The 23,478-nt window shown below is 36.3% G+C and overlaps 1 protein-coding gene across 2 annotated transcripts in view; it reads left to right on the plus strand.

Moving 5' to 3' along the window:
- Positions 1-23,478, plus strand: part of CDK17 (cyclin dependent kinase 17) — a 91,027-nt gene that overhangs the window by 52,527 nt on the left and 15,022 nt on the right. For both annotated transcript variants that reach the window (XM_027732209.2, XM_027732210.2), the window contains 2 exons: positions 3,798-3,931; positions 20,474-20,599. In XM_027732209.2, coding sequence (XP_027588010.1) covers positions 3,798-3,931; positions 20,474-20,599 — 260 coding nt within the window. The remainder of the gene's footprint in view (positions 1-3,797; positions 3,932-20,473; positions 20,600-23,478) is intronic.

Raw genomic sequence — 23,478 nt, forward strand, 5'->3', positions numbered from 1 at the left:
CCATGCTTACGTTAATGGCACCTCTGGAGAGGCACCTGGAATGTGCAGAGCCACCTGAAGCTGATCCTCCTGGTGAACTGTAGTAACGGCCAGGAGAGAGTTTATCCCTGCTTTTGCCAGTCGAGCCGATATAGTTGTGGAGAAGTTTTCATTGTCATAATTATTAAATGAAAGGAATGAGGTTCCCATACAGTTTTTGTAGTTCGATAACATTAACAGCAAAGGCAATTTCTATGGCCTTCCTCAATTTGAATCCTATTATTAGTGAAACTAATCTTAAAATGTAGTTACTTCATAGAAAAGTAAGCTTTGGAAAAGTGTGCCTTGGAAGGAATCCAATATGCAAGTCATGTGATTTTTTTTGTAATAATTTGAGATAAGGTGGAAAGATCATACAGTCTGACTCAGTACTGACTAATTAGTGCCTTTGATTATGGCTCACTTGGAGGAGTTCTCCTTTGCTGCACTGTAGGTTCCCTGTATTAATTTCTTCTGTGATGTGTTCCTTGCACAGCCTGAAATGAGGACTTCCCTGAAATGAGGACAGCCTTTTCTGAATTGAGGACAGCCTTTTCCTTTAAATGTACTTCCATAGTTACCGTGTTATGCTGTAGTCATCTACAGCTTTAATAAGATGTGTAGAGTACACTGAAATAAACACCTGTGTAAGAGAATGGCTTCGATATTCAGTGAAAGCAGTTCAATACATTATTGAATGTTTAAAACCTCAGAAACCATTGCAAGTAGGCTCTGATGCAGAAGAACTTATCTATAGAAAAGCTCTTAGTGAAATTAAGGAAATATTTGCATGATTTTCGTCATTGCTTAATCAAATGTCATCATGCACCTGTGTAAAAATTATTAAAATGTTAATGCCTTAGTCTGGGGTTTATGCTATTAAAATAATGAACATAAGGCTCTACTAATGCCTTTTTACTTCAATAAAATAAAAAGATGAATTTATATTAGATGATGACACGGTCAAATTATTCTTAAAAAGCTTAAAATTATATCTGTTTAGAAAATAATTAAAACATCTGCAAACCCTTACAGATAAGAGCAGTTGGGTATTTAGCCCATTGGAAACTCAGGCATGCACTTAATGATACATTTTTGGATGCTACAACCAGTATCCTGCTTAAGCCTGCTTGGTTATGGGTATGTAGCTTATCCAGACTTACCAGAATTAATCAAATCACAACAGTATTCAAAATCATCGTCTTATATAAGTCTGAAATACTGCATTTTTAGACTTGTGTGGTACAAACCACTTTGTCTTCACATTCCTGATATATAAAGAGCAGAATCTCCTTGCAGCTACATTTTTTGTCCCAAATGTATGGGTTTGTGTTACTAGTTCTTGAAATAGTCCTTAGTTGTGTATCATTACATAGGTAATCTTCTTAGTAGAATTACCTTTGTCAGCCGGAGTGCTCTTTGTAGTTCTGCGCATTGCATTTTGAACTGCCCTTTTTTTACTAGTAACTTCGTAATATGGATGCTTTTGTGAATTGAACATGAAAAGTATGACAGAATCAGTCCCCTAATTACTTTTTAATAAGTGTCAGTCTTTTTAAAAAAGGAAATTATGTAATTGCTCCATGGTTTAAAATACAGTTTTTTAAAATACCGCCTTTTATTTTGTGGAATTGCTGCGATAACTGTCTCTTACCTAACTTCCATAAAGAAAATAGACTTTGGGGCCCAATCAATGGGCTTGTGCTAACATGAGGATAAATAGCTTGGGGAACAATTGTCAGTAGGTGCTACACTTCATTTTACAAACAGAATCTCGAGAGCTGTAATTGAAAAGAGGATATTTATTAAATAACTGATACTGTGAATGTGCTCTTTACCAGATACAACAGCACTGTCATAACAGCTTTGCTGCAAATAATGTTTTCAATGATGCTTTTATATTGCTAAAAATAATTTCCCACCATTTGTTAGAGATTTTTAAAAATACAGCTGTCAAGTCACTACAGAGGGTAAGAGAGATTTCTTAGCGATCTGGCAAAAGAGAGTCACATTTTGTCTGCTTAGCTTAAAGGTAAGGCTGATCTTTAAGAACCACTTTCTGGAAATCTCTTCCCGTGGTTCAAACTACTATGCTTTTAGAAGCATTGATGAATATTTACCTTGTTTGAAACCAAAAGATTGCTTCTTATTATGTAAGGAGTGCAGGTTAATTTTTCTTATTCAGTCCAAATCTGAGCATGACTTGCACAGAAAATTCTAACGCAGTGTGGATTTTTAATCAAATCCAATATAAATCCACATCACTGCTGGAAAATATGCTTTGTGCATGAGATGCATGCTTAGTTTGTGTGTTTAATTGCAGTATTTTGTGTTAAAATATGTGTTGCTAATTCCTTATGAGTTAATCTTTCTTTTTATATCCATTCTATTTTCTGTAAAAGGAAATTCTTTGCACTGAAGAAGAATTTGTTCCTTTGAAGTCTACATGATTCTGTGTGAGACAAACTAGACAAGTGAAGATGTGCTGATAAGAAACATTGGCCTAATGGCTTTTTTCCCCCTAGAAAATCCAGTTTTCTTGCTTGTTGATAGTGAAAAAACTTGCAGTTTTTCTTTTGTTTTGTCTTGGGGTTTTTTTAGTTGCTGTAACGCTTTGCAAATGATAAATATTTTCATGTGTGTTGGTGGTAAGACTGAATTGATCTCTATGTGTTTTCCTAATATTAGCATTTTTTTTTAGGGGTAGAGGTCTGAGATTTTTAGTTCCTCAGGTTCTCTTTTACCTTGTACAAGATAATGCTTAATATCAAGGATCAGGAGAGGGCAGGGAAATGGGTGGTTTTTGAAGCACCTAGTATTTAATCGCTAGAGTAATTTTGAGTTCAAGTATTTCAGAAGTAATAATGGAGCATTACTCATAGTGAATTGCTTGTATGACCAATTTCCCATGTGTGTCCTTTTGCAAATCATTTGGCTCTCTGCTATTAATGACACCGCCTTGATTTCCTCTTGTTCATTACGGTGTCTTCCAAAGTCTGGAAAATTCTTTGGTGCTTAAAAGTAATGTATATTATACACATAAACTCTTTTGTGTGGATGAATCTAAAGGATTGTTTTAAAAATACCGATTTCAGTTGACATGAAGATCCTGCAACATCACGTAACTCAGGCAGTCTGTTACGTAAATTCCTCCATGAGATCACAAGTTTCACTTAATTGCTCTTAAATGTCAGGTCCTCCACTGAATGCACTTGTACGTTGTGGGCCTCTGTTTAGATGGTCATAATAAATCCCATTCCTCCCATTGGACACCAGAGCATTTTATTTCTGAAGTTCCGGTATTTGTCGTTTCTGAAAATAATACCTATACCTCACGGTTTTGGGTTTTTTTTAAAGCTTTCTGAAGATACATTTAGGTTACTAACATCAGGCATTCTGATTTGAAAATGCTAAATATTCTCAGTAATGTTGTATATCCGAGAGCAGCTAAAAGAGAACAGGTACTGAGGGAGTTTAGCTGGAGGGGCCTTTGGAAATTAAAATTGGTATTGAAATGTTTGTCTTTTGTTTTGGAAAACTGAGTTCTGCTGCAGTCCAAGTAAGAGAAAGAAAGATAAAGTCTGCGTAGAAGTCCTGTAAAGTAAACCTATTCATTTTGTGATTATTCCTGAGCCATAAAAAGTATATATCAAGGCTACCATGGCTGCGATGAGCCTTTGACTCTGCCATGTAATCTGAAGCGCAGTAATGATTGAATTGTTTTCCATCTCTTCAAAAGAGCTGATTAACTGTTTTCAATTCTTTGGATTATTTTTAAGATATTGTTCATGAAAATCTGAAAATGGGGTCAGATGGGGAAAGTGACCAAGCTTCTGGAACATCATCTGATGAAGTTCAGTCTCCCACAGGTGTTTGTCTCAGAAACCGGATACACAGACGAATCTCCATGGAGGTAATTTATTTTTCATATAAGGATCATTTAAATTGGCAAGAGAGTTGGGGTTTGCTTTAATTGTTTGTTATAACTGGTTGTCTTCTCAATTAACTGTAATTGTTCTGACATAAAATAGTTTCAGTTCTGCACTAAATACGTCCTCATTTGTCACACAGAAAGATGGTTATCTTGCACTGTTTATGAGCTTTTAATTTTGAAAATCTACATATGGTTTGAAACTTGTTTTTTTGGGAGGAATTTCTTGAGTGTAGCATTTGAATAGCATTCTGTCACATTCTGTGCAGTTCACTGAATGTATTCAAGAAGATACATGGTTTAGACATTTTTTTTACTTAACACTGTTTTCTGGTCTTTGCAAAACTAATGCTACAGCAGCAATGGTCCTGATTGCTTCAGCCTTTTCCTTTCTTCCTGTTTTTTTCATGAACGGAACTTTACAGGATGGTAAACAAAAGGAGGAAAAGTACCTTATGAATAACTGTGCACATAATTTCCTTTATTTATGAGTCTCATTATGAATACTAGCCACCCTTGTGCTTGCTTTGTTGTCATTTCCCTTTGTGAACTAAAACAGAACACTTCCTTTTTCTTGAGCGTATAAAAGTTACAATTATAATGATGTCTTTGTTACAGAAGCATGTAAAATTTTTTCGTTGCTGCTTTTATAGTATACATAGCAATATGCACAGTTTGTAAGATTTTAAATCTTCATTCAAAGCCTCATATCAAATACTGGATTGGGAAACAGATTTGGATAAGTTACAGTAGGGTGGATGTGCCAAAACTTTTTTTATTTGTGAGGCATTCTGTTATGCTTGGAATTCCAAGACTCCAAGCATGTAATGCAGATATGAATCCAAGAATGTTGTGAATTAGCTGTATTGATTATTTATATAATTTCTTGCATGTGGAAAGTTTTGTCTTCAGAATCCTGAATTTGTAAATTAATCTCAGGTTTGATCTAAAGACTTCATTCTCCCAAGTTTGCTTGCTGGAGTTTGCTTGGGAGAACTAAGGTGGGCCTATTGGTTTATGAGGGATACTTAAATTAAGAAAAAAAGTTATTGTAAAAACTTGCTTGTCAGAATGCATGCTGGAGAAACTAAAAATCAAGGAAATTATTTAAAAGGATTATTTACTTTTTGTTCATTGTCTGTTTCCTCTGCATTTTGAAATGCACACTTAAAACAGGAAAGAAATACAGAAATTAATGATGCATGATGAAATTACAAACTGAAATGGGAATCTGTCAAGTCTTCCAGAGAGGGCTTAGAAGCATTAAAGAGTTCTCTTTTATATTAGAATTTAAGAACTCTAAAACAAATTACAAAAGAACTCAGGAAGAGTCAATAAAGTTCAGGAAATTTCTGTGTAGTTTTTCATAAGATGTCAAATAAATGCATCTTTTCATTGGCCTCTTTAATTGTGTAACAAACCTAATATTACTGTTTAAGAGGCTTGGGAAGCTTCTGAGTTTTGTTTATGCAGTGCTGATTTTCTTGTTTTCCTCCCAGTTCCAATGCTTGTTTCTGACTGTTGAAATTAACATTATTTCTTTATTGACTGGCTCCGTCAGTGAGAGCAGGAATGTTTTTTTGGCAGCTGTTCATGTATATTCTGTAAGAAGTGCAATGTTTCCCTCAAATCCCTTTAGTACTGATATGGTGACTTTTCCCATAAGATTTCATGCTAATGTCTGCCAGCAGCCTCAATTCTGAATTTTAAGAATGCTACCATTGCGAGATATTTTTGGTGGACTTAAGTTTACTTCTTAGAAGTGCTTAGGTGGGACTTTTACCTATTTGTACATTCCAGAGGGAGAAAACTATAACAATCTTTGTAGCTTTGGTTAAAATACCTTTCTAATGATAATCTTTTCAGTCAACTTTCTGATTTCCTTAGTGAAGAGGCCTTAAGTGATTACATCGTCTGCCTGTCTTTCCCTCCTCCTGTTTATCCCGTGGGTCATTTTTAGTCAGTTTTGACAAGTGGGTAGAAATCTTAGATGCTAATTCTCTGTTAATTTCTGTGGAAAAAAAAAGCTCTGCATTGGGAGACATTGTTAATGTATCCACTGCTAGGAAAGATGCAGACTTTATTAAATGCCACAGCATCCATATATGAGTTGAGCTTCAAGATATAAGTCAATAGAAAACCCAGTTTTACTCGTTTTGCTGTTTGTGGAACGGGATCGCTTGCTTCCTTGGCCTTTGAGGGAACCAAAAAAAGGTTTCCTCTTGCAAAAAGTCATGCCTGCATGCCTTGTGTGATTTGTGCCATGGAGCTGGCTGGTTCAATAGTAGCAATGTGATTACATAAAGAGAAAGAAACATCTTTGTTGTTAAGTAAGTTTCTGTTATTTCAGTTTTATTTTGCTGGCTTGTGGGGACAGTTAATCTGTCATCTCTAGACATCATTGAGTAGCCTATACTCCCTTTATAGCCTCTTAGGTTGAGTTATAGCTGTGTGCTATACATACACGTTGGAGTAAATTAGTGTATGTGTGACAGTGTGTTTTTGCTGTAGTCTGTTGAAGTCATCAGTCCCACTTGAAATCCATTGTAGAATGTATTTGATTAAATATACACAGTTGGATAAACGTGATAAATCAATACTCTTGTTCCTCCACATTAAGGTGAATGTGCCTGTCACACTATGGCTATGTGCTTTTTTTGTGTTTAGTTTGGCCAATATTCACTGTATTTATAGTGGTTTTGTTCATAATTACTTTGTTATATATGTTTGTTTCTCTCTGCTGAATTGACAGAGGTCCTGAGTTGTTTTGAAGGTAACTAATCAGGTAAAGCTGAAACCTTGGAACAGTCCTTTTTACTGGAAAGAACTTCGTGTATATAACCAGATTTTTCATGCTAAGCTTGACCTTCCTCTAGAATTCTGAAAATTATCAGCCCATCAAAGAAAAACTCAACCCTTATTTTAAAGTGCTTGCTGGAAGCCTGCATACTGTACTCAAAGTGCTAATTAGAAAAACTGAGTATTAGTATTCCTGACATGTTTTGTCCATTAGAATACACATTTTGATTTTTAGTGCCTGTCCCCACTGCAATCAAATAATGCAGAGCTACAAATAAAATGCTGTCAAAGAACAGACATATTATCTGCTACAGAGTATATGAAAGATTCTGTTGGGAAATAAAACTTGATGTTTCTAAAATTTTTGTATAGAAATATCTTGGAAGATAGAGAAATGCAAAATAGACAATGGAGAGAGAAGTGGAAAACATGTTTGTTGTAGCAGAATCTCCATAACAATAGAAAGCTGAAATTTTATAACCTTAAATTGCCCTGCTTTAGATAGGAAGTCATCATACTGCAATGTAACCTAAATATGAAGCATTTTAGATATGAAGTGGTGATAGTGCAATGAGAAAGAATCCTGCTCTGCAGTGAGAAGTCTGCTGGGGTGAAAACTTTCCATACATAGAGATACCAGCTTTCAATTTGTCATATCCTCCCCCATCCGCCCCCCCTTTGACATACAATTTAGGCCAGCATGACTGCTGCAGACAGGGAGATGGTGTGCATTTGCTTCTGAATTCGACAACACTGAGCTGAGATTCTAATTTTTTTTTTAAATGATTATTTCTTGTTATCATGTGCTTAGAAAACAAAGAGAACGTACCAGAATCTCACTGTGTTGCCTAGATAAAGTTTATTTTGCCTGTAATCCACAGGCTACAAATTGTTGGTAAAGCAGTTGCCTTTTCTTTTTTTTTTTTTTTCTCCTTGCTTCCACTCATTTAGGCAGGAACCATGCTGACAGTAGGTGTGAGGTCTATTATGTGAGGAGTTTGGCTTCAAACAACTGTTAGGTTTCAATTAAAATGTCTACTATTCTCATGCTAATATTAATGATTACTTAGTAAATCAGTAAAATTATCAAAACAGTTGTATGGAATAATTTTTTCAAGTGTCAGAAGCAATACAGCTTAAGAATGACTACATGTGTATCTCTTAAGTGTATGTGCTTTCATCATGTAATGAGAAACACTTCTCTAGATCATGGAGCTACAACTTAAAGCATTTTTCACTTTGATTTTGCTTGAAAAGAAGACATGGGCAGTAAGGCATTAATATAAATTCATGTTTCAAGCTGTAAGGGTTCGCTGGGGTCCCTGTGCCCACGCACTGCATAGTGAGTGCATCATTAAGAGCTGTGGTGGATATAAAATACAGAGAAACAGTCTGTGCAAATTGAAACATCTGTTTCCCTTTCCCAGAAGTCCAAGGTCTGTAAGCTGTCTTAGCATGTGAACTGGCGGAGGGCCATAACCCACTGTTCACCAGCCTCTTTCCCAGATATTTTATCCTGAGAAAGAGTTCCTATCCATTGGACTGTCACATTAGTGACAGAAGTGTGTTCCAGATCAGACTGCTCCTACCACACTGCTGTAGAGTATAATTCTCCCCTGGGAGGATTAGCTGAAGGGTCATGCTTTTAGCTGAACAGAAAGAAATACAAAGGCTGTGAATTGATGCTGTAAAGCAGGTGAGCATTGTGCTGGTCACCTTCCGAAAGGAAGAGTGTGGATGAGAAAGAAGTTTTCAGTTAGCTTCACTCTTTACCAGGGCTGTGACTAGTTTGGGGGTCTTGATACAGTCTGAGTAACTCAGTATGCTGTTGGTACAGCTGGGCAAGTGTACCTTCTCCTGAGAAAACCCCACAAAATTAATTGGTGTTTCAGCTGACATAGCGTTAGGATTTTGTTCATAGGCTTCAGATTAGAATGTGATTTATAGATCCCCATTCACATGTGCTAACAGGGCACTCTTGGATCTGTTCAATTGCTTGAATGCTTGAACAGCAGACTGGATGGCAGTACTGACACAGGTTTTTGGTTGGGGCAGTGCAGTATCTTCTCCTTCCATTAGTTTTGGAAGCAGGAAGCCACTGTATCCAGGAGAACCTGAGCATTCAACCCTGCACATCTTGCCCCTCAAGAGGCTCCCATGGATCCCCAGCAGACATTACTGCATAATGTCTTTGAGCAAAGTTTCTTCCTTCCCTCTTCCTTCTGTGCCTGGCAGCTGCAGAACTCTTTCTGCCTTATTTACTAGGTTTTGCCTAATTTCTTTCTCTTTGGCTCCTGAGAATGCATAGCTCTTTCTTCAGTTGTCTCTTCTGAGAATCTAAGCATGTAATCACCTACCAGAAGATTTCAGTACTAGACAGACAAAAAGTTGAAGCTAAATACAATCAAGACTTTTTTTGATTTTCAGTGGTCACTGTATTATCTCCATTCAGTTATGCTTGGCAGCTGTCTCAACCTTTTTCAAGGTAACACTAGAAAATGTGTTATCATCTTTGTAAACTCCTACTTTCAAGTTCACTGGAAGCTTGATGATTTCTAAGTCCCTCTTCTAAAACCACAAATGTATGTTCTAAATTACTAGTACAGTTTTGATGAAACTGGTGGACCTCCTTTTGATCTGTTTGATTAGCAGACTTTAATTTCTTTTGCATAAGAAAACTGTCACTGCAACAAGAAAAATAATTTCAGTTTGGATAACGGAGGACTTTAACCTGTTTTTTGCTAGATTTTTTAAAGGATAACTGTCTTTGTTATAAGCAATTGATGCTTTTTTTACCTTTCTGTTAGGAACCTTTGTAATCCTGGTGCTAAAGTTCTTGCATTCCACTTGCAAATGCTTCTTCCTTTAGAAAAGCTACTGCACTAGGCGATGCTCTTTCTATAAGGAGGGAATGTATGCTGTTTTGGGTTTGCATTTTCGTAACTCGGATTTCCTTTAAAGTTCCATTTAGGAGTAGTCTGATATAATATTGGGTGTGCTCAGCAATCTGTAAAACACATCTCTAGTAATCACTGGAATGCATCAGATGAGAAGTAGTAGGTTGCAGTTTCATACCCTGCACTCCAGCCACACTTCACACTGACCTTCAGGAAGGTCAGATTTCCCGTTTTCACATTCAAGAAGTTGGTTTATTTTGAATTAGATAGTTTCTTCATGGGACTTTACGTTTGGTACTTGAAACTTTGTTGATGGTGTGAATGCTAGTGTTAATAATTAACATTACACAGAATTGTTTTAAAGGTCCGAGTTTGCGTTTTTGCAGTGGCATGTTCTGTTTCTTTTCTCATGGTATTTTTTCCTTCCTCTTTGCCTCATTCATCTGGCAAGCTGATAAATTTGTGCTACCTTCTTTCTTTTGGGCAGTTTCTCCTATTACTGTGTTACAGAAACTGATGAAAACATACAGAAATCTATATTTAAAAATCAGGACGGTGTAGTAGTAAATGAGGCAGAGCTTGCTTTATTAGCTTCTGTTACTGCCCAGCACCTACCACTGAGTCAAACAGCCATCAGACCCTGGATTTCAGCAGGGTTTATGTTGAGGCTAATGCCACAGAGCGATATCTTGATAGGTGATAATGTAGCCAAGCAAACAAAATCAGACATGATCTTTTTAGGGTTGTCATTATTTTTTTTTCATAGTCTTCCTTATATTCTGTAAGTTCACTTCCTTACAAGCTCTCTGAGATGCAATAAAATAATAACAAAACAAAAGTAAAAGAAAAAAACACAGAAGAAGAACTTTTAATTATTTCTGGCATAATCTGTCACAGATTTCCTGTGTATTTATACACTTGATGAAAAGAAAGTTAATGTCTCACATTTGAGTTTCATTTCTCAGATTTTTCAAAACTGCTTTTATGACACATGTATTTATTTTGTTTGTTTTTCATTGGTTGTGAATAGAAACTCCTGGACTGCAGTTTCTGAATACTCTGTGCTGAACAGTTTCAGTCTTTCCCTCTAAAACTACTGGGAGATATGAAGTAAATAAAAAAACCTGCCTGTGTTTTTTTGAAAAAAGAAAGAAAGAGCAGTTTTTATTCAGCCAGTCATTAGTCTAAGGAGCATATCCATGAAATGAAAATTCTTGCTAAAAGTATTTTGAAAAAGAAAGTGTTCAGAATTCATATATTTGACTACTTCCATGAAAAAAACCTGTTGACCTATAATTCTAATTTTGTGCCTTCAGAAATACTAATTGTTGCAAATACTACTGAAAAGATATTTAGCACATTTCATAAGTTTTTCATGGTGCTAAAGTAAATTAAAGCAAAGATACCCTAACTTTGACCTGGTTTCTGTGCTTTTTATTTTTATATTATTTATTTTATATTTTTATTTGGCCATAGCTGCTGTACATATTGGGATCAGTTCTATCCCAAATATAAAAAACCACGTGATTCAGTGCTCCAGATTGATGCTTTCTTAAATTGTGTTGCATTTCCATAGACTGGCTGAAAAGCAGCATGGATTTATGGTACAAGAAGTAGCAGTGATCCTTTGTAGTCTTAAGATGATATTTTCATTATTGCTGCTAACAGAAGAAAAGGTTCTTTGATGACCCTTTCCTCAAGTTTACCAGAATAGTAATTGATTAATTGTGATTTAATGTTTTCAGTGAAATAATAACAACAACGTTTAAGTATAAAGAAAAAATGTAGTATTCAGATAGAAATCACTCTGCTGAAGGCACTTTATCCATCATAATGAAATTATAGCTAAACCTGTCTGTTGCAGGGGGGAATGATGATTGTTTTATACACATATAAGGAAGACTGGTATAGATAACTCATCCTAGCTGTTAAAATAGTCTTTCTGGCTACAGTAATTGAGGCCTATTTATAAAGGTGTTAAAATAGCATCCTACAAGGATGCTGTAGGTTTCTTTTGATGCGTGTGTATACTGGTGGTTTTGATTCAACACCTCAGAGGTCTACAGAGCTGTAAGCAAACAACACATTTCTTCACAAATATGTTATCTGATTTGGGGTTAGTTTTTTTTCTATTTGCTTTGCCTCTAGCAGTCTTGTTGTATGTCATAGTTTCATAGAGGATCCAGTTGGCTTCAACTGTGCTAACTGTCATTTGACAAAAATGCACTGAAATTTGATAAGGCAACCTTCAGAAAAAACTCCACAAGCTAAAATATTGCAATAAGTACATGCTTATAAGGTTGTATATTAGAATGTTTAAATTCTTACTGGCATAAGCAAGTGTCCTAAAATTACTGTTTGCTTTATGTATCATGAAGTAGCACCTAATACACATTTTTAGTTGAAATATGCAAGACAAGAATAGAGGGAAAGGTTGGTTGTTTTGGTTTTTTTCCCAGTAATCATGTCATGAAGTTTAACTGCATTGCATAGAGGGTTATATGATGTAGATGTCATTAAGCATTCTCTAGTGAACAAAAGCACTGTGAGTTACTAGTGAACAGCTTGTGGTTGCAGCTGACACGTCTCTCTGGTCCTTGCTAAAACTGGTGAGAAGGCTAATTCAGACCAATGCTTACAAAAGAGAGCATTTTCATTTGATCTATAGTGGATTGTTTGGCTGTCAGACTGTCTGTATTCTTAGAAGAACAATTCTTTTTTCTTTGTGAGGCTGTAACAAAATCTTACAGATGGAATTTAGCAATATTAACTCTTAAAAGATAAGGTACAGTTTAAGGGAGAGGTGGAGAGCAAGTTGTCTGCTGCCTTATAGTAAAGTAACGATTGGTCTGGAAATGTAACTTATCGATGAACTGAAGACCCAAAGCAATAAGGATTGGTATATAATGAGGTGGCTTGACAATATAGTCTGTCATGCACTGACAGAGACAGCTTCCTTCTTGGCTTCTAAACTTGTATCAGTGGATAATTACTCACTTTACTTTGAAGGGGTAGTTATCTGATAGTTCACTTTCTTACACCACATCACTGCATCATCACCTTAGAGACCATTCTCCTCCAAACCCATCTGGCCACACATAAGGAAATACTGGGTTTGGAGGTGCTCAGCTGTTAGGTTGGCTAAATGAAACATTCAAGTAAGAGTCAACTATGACTGATGTTATTGTGGTTTCCCGTTCCAGTTTTTCTAACAAGTCATTTGGTATTACAGGATTGCCCTTCTTGTGTTTTATTTGCATGCTACTGCTTCACTGGCAGAGGCATGAATCTTTCTTCTCTTGTTGCAGTTTTGAGTGCAGTGCCATTTGTAACCCAGTAGATTTGAGAGAGACTTATTGTTGCAGCAAGATAGAAGCAGTCTGCAAAGTGGCACATTTGTTAATGGATAAAAATAAAAGTAGCCTTGTTTTTTCTGCTTTTTGTAGTGTTGTAAAAATTGGGTCCAGGAAGACCTTAACAAATCCTTCCCTGGGGCAATTTTCTGGTTATGTATTTTATTTTTGATTGTAGTTTTTCTGTTTTGTCAAAAATATTAGTATCTATTGTGTAAATGTGCTATGTAAGTCAAAGACGTAATGACTCGGGTTGTCAGAAGACAGACTAAAAAGTGTGAATGTTTCAAATTATTTCGTTTTCGAGCAGTTTCAACATGTAGAGTTCAAACATTCTCTGTCCTGTGTTAGGTACATCTTTTTTTAACTTTGGTGAAATTTAGTGAAGTGTGTAGTGCATCTTGGCAAAAAAAAAAAAATGATGAGTTAAGCAAATCCAGAAGTTTTTTATTATATTTGATTTAAAGAGTGTAAAGTTAACAGTTTTCTTTTCACAAATAAAAGTAGGTTTATCCTGTGGAAAAATGTACTTTTTTGACAGGGTCTAAGAGAAGTGAAAATTGATCTGCTGATCAGGAATGAGACTTTCTGAAAAGTGTCATGCTGTGACACTAAAGAATATTTTATGAGTCAAGTCAGGAAACTATAAAGGGGAGTAGCTGGTAAGTTTTTTTTATGGAGAATAGGAGATGAGAAAAGGATAAGTAGAAAAGGAGAAATTTGACAGACAGATATGAAAAACAGAATGTGATAACAAAATTCTAGTATTAAAGTCTTGGGAATGGTTTACTATTGGTGCCAGGTCAAGAAGCTAATATTTGCGAAAGTATTTTAGGCCATCTGAAAGAGGACTATAAGTAATGAAATAAAAAAATGTTAGGAGTTTTGTTTTTTACTTTAAAGTATGTGTGAAAAACAGGCTAAGTTTGGAGGGTTTGGTCTTGGTTTTTGTTTGTTTGTTCATTTTTAATTTAGAAGACATGTTTGTTTACTCTATAATGTTAAATTCCTCAGCTCACAGGACCTACAGGATTTAAGTTGTGCCCAAGTGTAAGTAGTCAGTGGTAGACAGAACATGCACATCAAGTTACAGCAACACAGTTGGGTGCTAACCAGATGAAAGAAAAGGCTCCACGAACTGTAGCTCTTCTCAGAGCATTTGCTGTAGCTGGCATTAGAAATAGATGGTAAAGACAAGCACGAGTCAGGGTAGTTTATCTCCACAGAAAACAAAGTGATATTAGTGTCACAAGTGCTTACATGTTTATCTGCCATCAAACAGGGTAGGACAAATGTGATTCTCATTTCAGACAAATTATAAAAATAGATTGCATTTCTCTGCCAGTAATACCAGTAGAAAACCAAAACTGAGAATAAGCATTGCATATGAGGATAGAAAATGTGTTTTTAAGTTTTGGAAGGAGGGGGGAAAATGCCACAAGCATTCTGGTTTCCCTAGCAAATCAAATGGTGCCTGAATATGCTCTCCAGAGTGTAGTCTGGAACTGGATCAAAAAATAGCTCATTAAGTAACATACAGTTAACCTTAGGCATTTCAGCATTTACAGTACCACACTGATATATTTTGTTGCAAGTTGACCCTAAAGATAACTATAAAGGAATTAACTAGAAAATGCTATGAATTGACAAAAGCTTTTTCATATATCTAGACCTCATTTGGAGAAACAAATCTTAAGTGACATGCAAGAAAATAATATAATTTTAATTTTTTTAAAGATAGTTTGTTCTACCTGAAGTACTTTGCTGCCCCTAAAAGCTAAGGTTCCACATTCCAGTAAACCTTTGCTTCTTAAGAGTTATAAAGGAATGTACCCAGATTCCCTCTGCATAGTTGAGGGTCTGTGTACACCACTTAGACACCTGTGATGTTTAAGAAAGGATATATAAAATAGCATAGAAAGTTGCTCTGTTTTACTACCTTTAAAAATTAAACAAAAATTTAGAACATTTATAAAGGGATGCAAAATTAGTGTTAAAAATGGACATTTAACTCTGAAGGAATGACTGTCTCAAACTCTTAAGTATCTGAAGTTAAAGAGGATAGGAAAACTCAGTCCTGCCTTATTCTTTTAACAGCATTGTAGCAAGATCTTCTAACGACCTGCATCCTAATAGTTTCAATTATAAAAGCTTTCTTGGTTTTAATTTGGTTTTTTTTTTTTTTCTTATGAGAAATGCTAACAGGTCACTGCATTCAGTTGGTCCTTGAAATTAGTGTGGACAAAGTCCTTTGTCCAGAAAGTCTCTTTTTCATTGTTTCATGGAATTCTGCAGAGATTTAAGAGAATTAGAAATTCTTAAAAATCACTGTTTCCTGCTGTTGCTGGCACCACAACCTGGTTCACACCAAAACAGCAGCAAGCTGTGGGGTTTGGAAGAGCAGGTTTTGCTGCTAGTAAAGCAGCAATGGTGGGGTTGGGGTGGGATGGCTGCATGAGCAGAGTGAGGGAGCGGAGCTGGAGATTGCATCTAACGTGCAGCTCTGGGCTTCATACTCCAAGGGCAGCCTCTCCGTAAGGGCTGTTCAGCACCAGCAGGGAAGCAGGTCTCCCCTGGGCTTGACAGCCAACCCAAACTGGCCGAAGGGCTATTCTGTACCATCTGGCATGGCACTCAGCAATAAAAGCTGGGAGTAGGAGGGAGGAAGGGGGAACATTTGCAGGAATGGGGGAGGAAGGGAGGACATTTGTCTTTCACTTCTTGAGCCACTGCCATGCTTACTGAGGCCCAACTTTCTGGGAAACAGATGGACCACCTGCATGCCGATGGGAAGCTGTGAATCAGTTCCTTCTTCCACTCTGCTTGGGCACACAGCTTTTGCTTTCCCTGTCATTCCCTACACCCACAATCTCCTCACCACCCTTCTGTCTTCTCTGCATCTCGCGGGAGCAGGGAGTGGGCACTCCTCTGGGTGCAGGCTTGACTGTGCACCGGGGTCAGCCCACAGTGGGAGGGTAAGTCTCGTGCTGCCATCAGATGACCAGGTTGCCCAAGCATCAGCAGACTGCCTGGTCTTGAACTTAAGGCTCAAAATTGGTGGGTGTGTGGTCAGGTTTTTGCTTTTCTTTTAATGTTATCTCAGTTAAATTAACTGGGTTTTTCAACTGTGTCAGACTGATGTGATTTTAGTTTCCAGTTTTTCTGTTTAGCCACTAGGAAACGTTATGCTTATTCCTCTTATGCACATCAAATGAATCCCCTTTCATGTTATCGTATAGCATTTAATTATAATTGCTTGCTTTTCCCAAGAGGTGGCAGCTTCAATTATTGCGAAAACTGGGAGGAATTAAGGTGGTACAGAGAAACAAGAAACAATAATTTCCATTTTTCAGATATCTGGGGTTCCAGTCTAAATTACTTTCTTTAATTTTGTCTATTTTAGGCAGTTAGATAAAGGATAATTGTAATACAAAAAAGACTTCTTATTAATGATTCTATGGTCTTTCAGATATTGATGTCATAAAAGGTTTCTGGCTGGGAGGTAGCAATCTTAATATATGGTTTTATAAAAGAAGTCTTGGATTGGTTGGCATTTCAACACAGCCAAATGTGCATGAGTATTGCAAGTAGAATAGTAGTGTAAATCGTTAGGAGGAAAAATCTATAAAGTACCTGCTGCAGTTTTCAGAAAATCATTATGTTTTTGTCACAGAAAAGAACCTTTCTTCAATTCAAAGAAGTTAAGGAGAATAGATAGTGTTTTGATTTTATTTACAACATGGCAAAGATTCAGGCTTCCAGCACTTAATATTTTTTTTTAAGGGGAAAAAAGAATGATTACTATTGTGTATAATCCATTATATTACAAGTGTAAGTAGAGAAATTTTATTAAAATCAGGTATTGCAATTCTAAAAAAAATTTTCCCTACTTTCCCCCTCAGGTTGTGGGTGTGTTTGGTTCTTTTTTAAAGACGGACACTGCAGAGGGTGGGGATATGAGGGTTGTTGTGTGGTTAAATCAAAGTAGTGTTTGGGGGGGTTTTACCTAAATTGGAATAGATTTTGGCCTTTGCAGGAGTAAGTATTTACATTCAAACAGTATCTGTATTACCTACTGTGGAGCATCAAATGTAAGTTTACAGCTTAAGCTCAGTTTAGAACTGAGGATGTCACATGGATCTCTGAAGTAAGTCACGGGGGCTTTTGCAATTGCCTGTTGCAAAAATGGCATAGGCAGAAGTTTAGAGAATAAAGGAACAGGAATTATGTAATAGATTTACAAATACCTCCCATTATAATATTTTCTGGTACCCATAATATTATCTCTATTTTTTTTTAATGGTACCTGGGCTTCAAAGTAAAGAATTCTTAAAGAATCTTAGACTTGTTTCCCTTCCTCTCCATCTGAAAAGTTATGTTTACTGATGGCAGGTGCTGTGCACAGTTAATGGCATAATTTTCAAATTGCTATCACAGCCTAAAGGCTCCCTTTGCTTCCTTCTGCTTATATACCCATTGACTTTGTATGCTTGGAAATGCTTCTTGGAGGCTATGGAGCTAGGTTTGAAGCACCACTTTGGCTGCATTAAGAATTAGTGCTGTGAGAGGAGAGAACATGCAGATTGAAAGCTTTGGGGTACAATCAACTCAGTATTTCATGAGACCTTTGAGTTGTGGTCTGTGATTTCAGTGTCCCTATAAATTCTCCGTTAAAATCCCTAGAAACAGGCTGCTTTAAAATACATATTGTCAAACAAGCACTGTGGGACAGTGAGAAGAGAGCACTACATAGCAGATTTCTGTGCCATAAGAGTTAATGGATAGAAGTAGGAGAAAGCTATTTTGTCACACGGTATATAGGATAAGGATGATATCTGCTGTGTTCAGAAGGTTATGTTGAAAAATTCAGCTCAGTGCTCTTTTCTTCTGCTGTCTTGGTATTTACCAAATTGTTCTTGAGCCACCAGAAAAAGAAAATGGGGATATTTGGCCCAGTGTTGATCTGGGATTACAATAGGAAGGTGGAGTAGAGTGACGCTGCTCCTTCTTCTGTTATCCCTGTCTTGTTCCAGCAGTCTCATGATTTTACTCTGCAATGAGATGTCAAAGCTGCTTTCCTTAAGTCAACATGGCACGCCTTCCTTTGTGCTCAACTGTTTTGAAGGGCTACCAGAATTTTCTGAAGAATGCAGTAAATTATAGGATGAAATTATTTATTTTTCATGATCTGAAGCCCTCCTCAGTAGGAAAGAGGCATTTCTCTTTTCAGATGACTTCAGCTTCACTGAATTTTAGTTGCTTATTACAAAAATGGCATTTGCAGAGCCTGGCAAAAAGAAAGAAAATATTGTAGTGGAAAATGCCAGCTTACTGTAGGGAATACTTCTAGCTCCTGTTATGATTAGTTAGTTCCACCACTCTCCCGAACACCACACAGGCAGTTTTACAGTTGCCAGTGTTTTGAAAAATTTGAAATACTCAAGTTGAAAATGAGTTAATAAACTTAAACTAGAAGCTACCAAAACAGAGCCATCCTTTTATTTTCTTTTGATTTAACTTCAAAATGTTGGTCAGAGCTGTCATTCTGTGAACAGCACTTTTTTTTTTTTTTAATTTAAAAATTCTGTACCAAATGAGAAATAGACACTTATTTTTTTCAGTTATGCAAAGAAGCTGATATTGGGCAGCAAAGCAGGAGCTGACAGACTTTGTGCTCTGTACCTAAGGAGGTGTGAGGAGCAAAAGGAGAAAAGGAGGACCATCTGCCAGAATTTGGAGCTTTGCTGGCATCTCTAAAAATTTCTGCCTGTATCCAGTGGCCATAGCGAATAGCATATGTAAATCATTGTGGGGGCATATGTATTAACACTTCAGTCCTACCTGAGATTCAACTAATTGCCAATATATAGAGATTTTTTTCAAAGTATATGTCTTTAACTGATACTTTTCGCCTAGCTTTTGCTCCAGGTATGTGTGCAGGTCATGCATATACATGGTTCAAATACGTTCTCATCACTGAAAGCTTAGGAAGTAGTTCACCAGGATCTTGAGTCTTGAAAAGTCTGACGATCCAGTTCTTTTGTCAGCCTAAGCCAATTTGGCTGCCGGCTTCCTGGGCTTGCCCTGCCTCTCTTGCCCTGTGTTCAGGCTATGAGCTTGTGTGACCTTACACTGAACCTGTTTGGAGCACAAAGCTGGCAGGAAGCTTTTGCACTTTGCCTGAGATAGTTTCTTGATGATTTAGCATGCTGAAATAGTTCAAAGCTGCTGCAAAGACATGAGTAGAAGCACATGGTCAAGCCTGAGGGGAACTGAGCTGGGATGTAGCTGCCAACATTTTAGCTCAGGATGCCCATCTGGAGGTGATTGGTAAGATAGAAAAGGGTGACTTCCAGAATGCCTTGCTGCCCTCAGGTCAGTATTGATTAAATCTGAGCTCCACCAGCAGAAATCTGGAGTTCCCCTCCTGTGCTGGAGAAAAGTGTGAAAACTGTGGTGCTTCCAGAGGTGTCCTCTTAACTTTAGGGTAGAATCTCTGGGAGTGGATTGTATACTGTGACGTTGTGCATGATTTTCTTAACTTGGATAAGCTTCACCAAAATACAATTCCTGCTGTTTTGCAAAAATACTTCCCATGTTTTGTGAGTTTGGATATGTTGTCCTTTTATCTCTGTCATGGTGACTGGCCATTTGAAGACAACATTTGATATTTTGTTTTCTGGCATGTTTGAGATTAAAGCCAAACTAAAAATAAAAACAGTAAGAATGTGCAGTCACCCCAAAGAAATCTTCTCCCTCCCATTTGCTGAAATGTGAAGTAATTTTGTTTCCCTCTTGTCTTAGAAATAATGCATGTTGTTGTTGAAAAAATTTACTAGTGAAAACCAGAATCTGGTTTGGGGAAAACTGCTTTTATATAATGGCAGTTTCATTTTCTAAAGATCCTATAGTAAAGAGTTTGAAATAGAAAAAATGTAATAATACTTGTTATAGTTGGCTCTAATAATGAAGCAGTTCTGTTTTGTAAGACTGGAAAAACTGGAAATTGAAGGAAGTCTGTAACTTCCAGTAGGCAAGAGAAAGAGAGGGTGATATATTTTGAATCGTGGAGATCTCTTGTTATTCTAATGTAATTGCCATAAGAAAAGAAATGTATTTACAAGTCTCTGAATTCTCAGTCTCTAGTATTCAAGGTATGTATAAGTATCCAAGTAAACTCAATACATTTGTCCACAATGTAATTAATTGCATTTTAATATTTCATTCCTCTTGTTAGGTTAATGAGTTTACACAGGGTTTGTTTTTTTTTCTAACCTGTTATCTAAGCAAGTTGAAGTATTGTTAGGAGAGAATATGTTTTTAAAGCAATTTCTGTGAGATTATTTTTAATTGTATAAATCTTTCAGTTTTAAATAGCAACACTGGAAAACCAATAACTCTACAAGTGTTAAAAAAATTTTGACAAAATTATGAATTGTATTTGACCCTTCTCTTTTCAACATTCTTTGCTGCAGGATTTGAACAAGCGCTTGTCCCTGCCCGCTGACATCAGGATACCTGATGTCTATCTTGAAAAGCTGCAGATCAACAGCCCGCCCTTTGATCAACCCATGAGCCGACGTTCTCGTAGAGCATCACTAGTAAGTGTAATGCATCTGCCTTTCTAAACCAGCCTCTCGGGTCTTCGGAATCCATTTACTGCACGTGCTTGTATTCCATGGGTATGTTTCAGCTTCATTTGCACCTTGGCTTTTATGTCCTGAACGTCAGCATACACCTGTCAAAACTCAATTAAGAACTTCATTTCATTTTTCTCTTGCTATCGTGGTCCTGTCATTTCTCATTGAAGGTCTTGACCCATGGAAATCAGTGGCTAAACTCAACTCCTGAAGTACATACTTAAATCCTTTTGCTTTTTAGAGCAGGGATGATCTGTTTGAGCAAATAGGCCACGCAGTCCTTAGGTCAGGGCTGGGGCCTTCATATGATTTAGTAGGAAGACCCTAAAGCAGCATAATATGAAGGCAGGTCCTCCTTACTGTTTTTTTTGTGTTGGATAACAAATTTTCTTTCTCAGAATTGCTGCTGAGATGATAATGGGTGTTTTGCATTTTTGTTGTTGTTGTTTTAAAGCATAAGTGATTTCCTAAAAGAACGAATGAATAAATTCACATACAGCTTTTTAGATTATTGAGTTACATTAAAAAATAAGTCTTTTTCTTGGAGATGGCAGAATGAGTATTTCTATACTGTAATTAGAGTATAAGTCCTAGAAATGCTGAATACTTGTGCATATAAAATATGCACATCCCTGAAATAATACAAAAAGCACCATTATTGGCTTATTTTACAAAAAATTGCTACATTTCAGCCATAATTTGATCTATCAGCTTTCTTAATGTTAATTGAGGTTTTAAAGAGTTGCTAGACTGTTACTGAATTCCTGAGCAAATTCTTTAGTGAGAAATTCTTCACAGAGAAAAACTAAATACATTTTTGAAATGCACATTGATGTTTTCTTGATTTAATACCTTATTTGCTGAAAAATTAATATCAAAGTGCATGTAGTGAAATAGTTTCATTAACTGTGAAATATCTTTACTCATAATGAATAATGTTTTTAACAAAGCAGTGGTTGAGATTTCATGTATTTTTACCCTGAAAAAAATACAATTTAGTTTGCTAGACTAATGAAGCTCTGATATGCATGCCACCTTTTACAGGAACAATATTAAAAGAAAAGAAGATTGGAGCAAAGCTCTGGAAGTAATAATAATGTAGCTAGCTGAAATATTTATGCCAGAATTTTGTAGCTCATTCACCCCTTAGTTACTGTAACATTGAACTGAGGAACAGACTTCCCCAAACCTATCTTCAGATACTGGCGAAATACCTGTTCAGTCGAACCTTTTCAGTGGAGTCCACTATTTGGGGGCTGGGGGGATTTTCCTGTGTGTTTAAGTCTCCTTGCTCATTTAACATTGAGCCCTGAGAGTAGCTGAAGTTCTCTGTACCTTCTGGAAGACTGACAGAAAAACAGTGCCCTCTAATGAATATGGTTTGTGTGTGGAATCAGCATGCTGTCATAAGGTTGTTTCATTTCACCTTTTAAAAATGCTTTCATTTTAATGGGCTTAAAAGTCCAAAATGAAACCTGCCAGCAGTGCTGTGGAATGCAGGCATGCATTTGCTGCATTGTCCTTTCATGATTTCAAACTAAGCTTTAAAAAGGAGAAATTCAGGGACTCATTATTCCAAAATTGTCATTGAAAGCCTGGTAGCAGACTGTTAATTACCATATATGAGTACTATGCTCTGTTTCAAAGGCATGTTTCTTTTCAAGGCTTAATAGGAATCAAAAAGGCTATAAAAAGTACCAAGTGAGGACTTGTTAAACTTTAGGTCTGGATTTTGTGCATACATGTACAGTATTGCATGCACAGTGGCATAGGTGTAACTTCTGCACCAGTTGTTAGAAGTCAAAGACCAAAAATGCAGTGCTTCAGTGTTTCTGTGTAAATCAAGGTAGATGCATATTGCAGAAAAAAAATGAAATAGTTCAGAAATTATTTTGAAGGAAAAATGAAATTGATCTTAGTTTGAGGAATGTAAAAATTAGTTTTTCTTAGGAGTAATAAGCAACCAAAATGTGATCAAAAATTTAAACACGTAAAAAAGCAGGTCTTGGAGAATATCTGTCTTCTGTATGTAGGAAATATTTTATGGTTTTATTGTATAAAAAAAGATAATGAATTTATTTAGTCTTGATGAAATCATCAACGTTTCTTAGTAATTAGGCTTTTTAAATTGTATTCCAGACTGTCTGGCAATAATAAGACTAAGGGCTATGAGTTCTCCTTTAGTTTGTCCTATAAACTAAGCAACCTATCATTTTAATTCTAATAACATCTAATATTCACTTCAAGATATGTTTGTTTAAGTAGGTCAAAATGCACTTTGGAAACATAATATTTATTTTGCTGACATTGTACCTGTATAAGTGGTATGTTTAAAATCTCACTGGAGCTATAATCCCTAAGGCTTGCCAGATATCAACTTTGCTTGTATTTTGAGATAAACAGCTTGTCTTTGACAAGCTCCTAAATATGTGTGATGCTAAAGTAAGTATCACTGCTTAGGCAATTCTAAAACATTTCATTTCTAGCAATAATTTAATAAAGCAGAATTACTCTTAATGCTATGTTGGCATAATTATATGCCCTTTTTTTCTCTTAGATATATCAAATATGTTTACAGACAAGATCTTACACTTACTTCAGATGTATTTTCTTCCATGTGTTCTGAAAATTAAGTATTAATCAAACTTTTCTTACCTTCATATTGTATTGTTTTCAAATCTGAATACAGTAATCAGTATTTATGTTACACTGTGTTACCATGAAATAATATAAAACTTTAATATCCATCAGATTTTTAGGAGCAAATCAGTGTGTTCCGATGTGTGCACCTGGGCGCTAAAGCCAGTCCAAGATCAAAGGATTGTTCCTTGGAAATAAAT

The sequence above is a fragment of the Pipra filicauda genome, unplaced genomic scaffold (genome assembly GCF_003945595.2).
Source record: "Pipra filicauda isolate LSUMZ 115617 unplaced genomic scaffold, ASM394559v2 scaffold132_size2486313_pilon, whole genome shotgun sequence".
Taxonomy (NCBI): domain Eukaryota; kingdom Metazoa; phylum Chordata; class Aves; order Passeriformes; family Pipridae; genus Pipra; species Pipra filicauda.